General features: G+C 33.2%; 1 protein-coding gene across 2 annotated transcripts in view; it reads left to right on the top strand.

Annotated features, from left to right (window-relative positions):
• The window catches only part of LOC101506740 (probable disease resistance protein At4g27220), a 10,637-nt gene extending 6,013 nt beyond the window's left edge, over nucleotides 1–4,624 (top strand). For both annotated transcript variants that reach the window (XM_004516800.3, XM_073368404.1), the window contains one exon: nucleotides 1,453–4,624. In XM_004516800.3, coding sequence (XP_004516857.1) covers nucleotides 1,467–4,547 — 3,081 coding nt within the window. In that variant the 5' untranslated portion in view covers nucleotides 1,453–1,466 and the 3' untranslated portion in view covers nucleotides 4,548–4,624. The remainder of the gene's footprint in view (nucleotides 1–1,452) is intronic.
• Nucleotides 4,625–6,308: the final 1,684 nt, after the last annotated feature.

The following is a 6,308-nucleotide window of genomic DNA, read 5'->3' as shown; positions in this document are numbered from 1 at the left end:
TAATTCAAGTTGAGGTTGGCTTGTACTAAGAGCAACATGCTTCTCAACATATGTACATGGAACATAACTTAGCGTCGACATTCCTTAAAATTAGAATCTCCTAGGTGACAACATCAAGGAGTATGTAACCTTTCATACAAGGTTTGTACCCCAAGAAAGGGCATTTTTTGTGCCCCTAGATCAAACTGCGCAATGTACTGCATACGACCAATATTGTTTCGACAATCTTGACTGAAACATAAAGACCCTACTTATGTTACCTTCTTTCCACTCTTCCATTTTGTTTTCGTATATGTAGCTATACAACTTCTTTTATATATTATTCTTTTTGGAGAATTCAGCAAGCAAGAACTCAGGCCCATTATCCCTTCTTATTATTTGAACCCTTTTCAAATTGAGTTTCTGCCACTTTGATGAATACTTTTATCCTATCACACACCTTAGATTTCAACTTTAGCATACACTGATTTTGTGGAGAAAGGTCTCCCGAATGTCTAAGGAAATTATTTAAAACACAACATTTGCATTATTATTACTGATAGGGAATGACAATCTCTTTTGTTGCCACACATCACAAGTTGTATGCTTAAGAACAGGGATATAAGAATACTATTTTATTCAGACATATCATTCAATCACAGGAAAGGTGACATAATCTCAAGTGCCAAAAAATGACCAGAGAAATAGGATTTTTATTTAAAGCTACAAGACTAGAAACAGAACATGCTCTCCTTTTGTTCACTTCTAGGTAGTATAAATCATCCACTTGTTTATCCAAACCAATCATCCTCATGTCCATCTTTCCCTGTATTTTACAACATTTAGGTTCAAAGGTCAATGGGAATGACTGCTCTGTACATTACTTTGAAACTAAGAGCAAGTGTACTATTAACCAAAGCACAAATTAGAACATTCTCAATTGTCAAATCGTTACTCAATTGAACTGTTTCGGTGAAATGAAACCATCTTTTACTGAGTTCCCATTAGGTAATTTAACCTCTATAGGATCAGTCTTGTTGTACATTACAAAATCAATCTAGGTAATAGATAATGTGGTGTGCGATAATGTGTCTAAAATCCAACTATAAAAGGTAGCTCGAGTAACAAACAATCTTACAGAAAAATAAACAACAGAAAAGGCTAACTAATAACTAAATCTTGTCTCTTCCTTGTCTTCATCCAAAGTCTCTCTATGCTTGATATATAACATTTCTTTTACTCTTTGTTATGAAATGGGAAAATTGAAACATAAATAAAACCATTTCTCTTTTTGTTATAAAAGAAGAAGAATTGAAACCGAATTAAAACAAAATAAATAAATAAATAAATAAATAAGATGATTAAATTCTGTTAAAGAATTCATATTTTGCATTAGTGATTTTTTATAATCAAATAACTATAAATTATATGTTACGAATCTTTGATTAACTGTGCACTTGGTTCTATTGTCAGATTGCTTTGATTAAATGGCAGATATTGTTATCTCCATTGTGACCAAAGTTTCTGAATATTTGGTGGAACCAGCAATACGTGAGGGAAAATACATTTTTTGTGTTAATGAAATTGTTGAAGATTTTGAGAATGAAAAAAATGAGCTAATATCTGAAAGAGACAACCTTGTGAACCGTGTTGAACAAGCCAAACACAGAGCTGAAGAAATCGAAAAGTCAGTAGAGAAGTGGTTGAGTGATGTGGAAAGTCTATTGAAAGAGGTGGAAGATTTGAACCAACAGATGAAAGCAAACAAAAGTTGCTTTCAAGGAAGGTTTCCAACATGGACAAAATATCATTTGTGCAAGAAAATGGTAAAAAAGGAAAATGCAATGATGAAGTTGAAAGGCAAAAGCAATAATATTCAACCATTTTCTCACCGTGCTCCTCTTCCTGGCATTCAGTACCGGTCATTAGAAAATTTTACTTATTTTGAATCAACAAAAGTGGCTTATGATCAACTCTTGGAAGCACTTGAAGATGATAAAATCTACATGATAGGAGTGTATGGGATGGGTGGATCAGGGAAAACAACTCTTGTAACAGAAGCGTCTAAGAAGGTTGAAGGATTGAAGTTTGATAAGGTTGTACTAATCACAGTGTCTCAAACTCCAAACATTAGAGTCATTCAAGGACAAATGGCAGATGCGTTAAACATAAAATTGGAGGATGAACATGAAGAGGGAAGAGCACAACGTTTGTGGTTGAGTTTGAAACAAAATAGTCGACTTCTAATAATAGTAGACGACTTATGGAAAGAGTTTAATTTGATGGATATAGGGATTCACTTAGACAATGATAACAAGGGTGCTTGGAAGATCATTTTAACCACTCGTAATCAACATATATGTGATTTGATGCAATGTCAAAAGAATATTTATATGGGACTCTTACGTGAATATGAGTCTTGGGCTTTGTTCCAAAAACATGCAAAAGTTGATGACAGATTCTCTGAGTCATTGGATGGTGTACCACAAAAACTTTGCAATGAATGTAAGGGACTACCTATAGCAATTAAAGCAGTGGGATCTTCACTAAAAGGAAAATCCAATGACGACTGGAAGATAGCATTGCATAATTTGGCTCATCCAGATTTTATTGATGATGAAGTGGAAGGAGTGGGAGATGCTTTAAGTTGTCTTAAACTAAGTTATGATTATTTAGGAGAGAAAAAAGCTAAAATGATCTTCTTGATGTGTTCTATGTTTCCTGAAGACTATAAAATCGCAAGAGAAGATTTGATTAGATATGCAATTGGACTAGACCCAGGAAGAATGTTTTCATTAGGCATAGCAAGAAGTGGAATCGAAGCAAGCATAAACAGGCTTTTAGAATCATGTTTGTTGATGGATGTTGATGAAAACAAAGAGTATGTGAAGATGCATGACATGGTTCGTGACACGGCACTATGGATTGCAAAGGGATTGGAGAATCACAAAATCTTGGTAAATGTTGACAAACCATTTAGCAACATGGTAGAGGATAATGATATAAGAGATTGTTTTGCAATATCCTCATGGTATGAAAAGGAAGATAAAATTAATCATTTACTGCATGCTCCAAACCTTAAAATTTTATTGATCAGGGGTTCCAAAAAGTTATCCGATGAAACATTTGAAGGAATAGAAGGGCTCCAAGTACTTTCTATAATCAATGATAAATATGGTACACCATTATCATTGCCTTTGTCAGTTCATATTTTAACAAATCTTCGAACTCTACGCTTGCAAAAATGGAAATTGGGTGACATTTCTTTCATATCAAACTTAAAAAAACTAGAGGTTCTTGACTTACAAGAATGTATCCTCAATGAACTTCCTAAAGAAGTAGGAGATCTCAAAAGATTGAAGCTTCTGGATTTGTCATCCTGTGATTTTCTTGAAAACTATCATGAGTATAATGGAGCAATAGGTAAATGTTCACAATTGGAAGAGTTATATGTTTCAAAATGGTGGCAAAAAGAGTTATATTCTCAGTGTGTTGAAGATATTATTACTCTCCCAAATTTGCAAAGATTTGTAAGTTATAGTTCTTTGTACAATTATCATGTGAAATCCTCACAACTTTTACATGTAGTCAAGTTTAATATCTCCATGTTGAAGTCATCTAAAAATAATCTTCTTCAGATAGCCGAAGCTGTTCATCTTGAACAACTTAATGGAGGATTTAAAAATGTTGTCCCTGAAGTGGTTAGAGTTGTGGGAGGCATGAATGGTTTGACTTATCTCCATCTTACAAGTTGCCAAATGATAGAACGCGTCTTCGATACACCTTATGATTCTGATTCTGAGGTAGATCTTTGGATTCCAAAGTTGGTGGAGTTAGTATTGATGGAATTGGAATGTTTGAAAGAATTTTGTCGAGGCACACCGGCGCAAGTGCTACGTTTCTTCGAGAAATTAGAAAAAATTATAATATTTGATTGCCATCAGTTGCAGAACATATTTCCACATGAATGCAACTTACAAAATCTTACAAGACTCCAAATAAATAATTGCAAGTTTGGTGAAGCACTCTTCTCGATGCCTGTTGCTCGAAGTCTTCAACAGTTAGAAGAGCTGATAATAGAAGAGTGCAATGAATTAAAGCATATAATTGCCAATGCAAGAGAGCAAGATTCAAATACAAGACTTGAATTAGTTACAGCTTTGCCTCTATGGAGTTCACATTTTGTAATGCCTAAATTGAAGAAACTTCACATTTCATCGTGTAGGAAGTTAGTGTCGATATTTCCAATATGCTGTTTTGAAGTACTTGCATTCCTTGAAGAGATATATATTGGGCGTGCTCCTGCTCTAGAACTTGTATTTGGTGAATGTGATCACCAAAATCATTCATCTCACCAATGCCAAAACCAGAACAATCGTCTTTGTTTGAAACAGCTCACCCTCTACGATCTTGAAAATCTCGTCGGGATATGTCCCGAAAACAATCGTGCAAAGTGGCCATCTACAAAATGTCTAACTGTGATGGAATGTCCGAAGTTGAGTCCATCATGGATTGCTACGATGGTCAGCTCTGAGGTAGGAGAAGTACATTATACCCTTTCTAATTAATATGCAAAACTTTTTGAATCCATTTGTACATATTTTTGTGCTATTAATTGCAAATTTTACCATCTTGGTTTCCATTATGCAATCTATTGGCTTTATTAATTTACTAGCGGAAACACGGACACTAACGAGTCCGTTTGCATTTCTATTGCTTTTGAAAAATATTAAATAAATATTTAGAACATATACTAGTCACATAGAAACTACAAGTAACCATATGTCACCAAATTGGAAATTGTATGTTAAGTTAACTTTAGAGTTGCATTGATAGTTTATACAATGATTTAGATTAAATTTAAAAACATCAGAGTAAAAATAAAAATATAAAATAATTATTTCATCAAAAAATATTAAATAAGAAAAAGTTACAAAATTTAGAGAAAAGAAAGTGGTTAAGAAATATGGGGACAAGAAAATTATTATAGAGTAATATTTGGAGGTTAGTTGAGTGATTGATAAGAATGAAAATTGATTGTACTATGAAAGGGTATATTTGTACAAAAAATGTTTGACCAAAACGTTTGTTAAGTAGTAGTTAACTCATGAGTTACCTTTATATAATGGTATAGATGTTAATTATTATAAGTTGTTTTATTTTGACTCAGATATTGACAACAACAAATTCAAAGGTTAACACAATTAATATCAATTTAGAATGTCATTAACCACAATTTGTATATATTCAAATATACATATATCTATCTGCCATCGAAATTTTGTTTAAATATACATGATTTTCAGATGTTTAAATATATTTATTAACTACAATTTTTATTCAAATATACGCTTAAAAATTGTAGTTAACGACGTTTAAAATTGTATTAAGTATGTTCAGTGGACAGTTATTAAATTGTGATACTTTGTTATATTCATGAATTATCCATTGAATATAAAGCACCTATTTAAATTGTGTTAAGTCGACATGTATACCCAACGAACCGTGAATTGGTTCGTGAGTACCGGTTCGTGGTACTTTTGCAAACCAATTCACTAAAATTCACAAATAATTCGCAACTTTTAGGATACCAACACTATAACACGACCACAACAAGAAAACAAGTATATTCATGAATTATCCATTGAATATAAAGCACCTATTTAAATTGTGTTAAGTCGACATGTATACCCAACGAACCGTGAATTGGTTCGTGAGTACCGGTTCGTGGTACTTTTGCAAACCAATTCACTAAAATTCACAAATAATTCGCAACTTTTAGGATACCAACACTATAACACGACCACAACAAGAAAACAAGTATTTTGTGAGGGCTTTTGCCCTCACAAATGGGTATAATCAGCCACAAAGGTGGCTTTTGTGAGGGCTTTTGGCAGCCACAAAGAAGTTGGTCACAAAATTTTGTGAGGGCTTTTGCAGCCACAAAGTGCCAGAAACAGGTTGACATTTGTGAGGGCTTTTACAGCCACAAAAGACAGGCATTTGTGAGGGCTTTTGTAGCCACAAAAGTCTGCCTTTGTGAGGGCTTAGGCCGCCACAAAGGACATACTGATTTTAAAATAAGCTTTTGTGAGGGCCCAGGCCGCCATAAAATCCCTCCTTTGTGAGGGCTTAGGCCGCCACAAATGACCTCCAGATTAAAAAAAAATATTTTGTGAGGGCTTAGGCCGCCACAAAATATTACGTATTATAACAAATTAATTTTTTTAAATTCAAAATTAATTCTGTATTATAATTTTATATATAATAAATTAATATAAATATAAATTTAAAATTTAAATTTAAATTGTAATTAAATTAAATTAAAA

The sequence above is a fragment of the Cicer arietinum genome, chromosome 5 (genome assembly GCF_000331145.2).
Source record: "Cicer arietinum cultivar CDC Frontier isolate Library 1 chromosome 5, Cicar.CDCFrontier_v2.0, whole genome shotgun sequence".
NCBI lineage: Eukaryota > Viridiplantae > Streptophyta > Magnoliopsida > Fabales > Fabaceae > Cicer > Cicer arietinum.
Note: the sequence above shows the minus strand (reverse complement) of the source record. Positions and strands in the feature narration are given on the sequence as shown.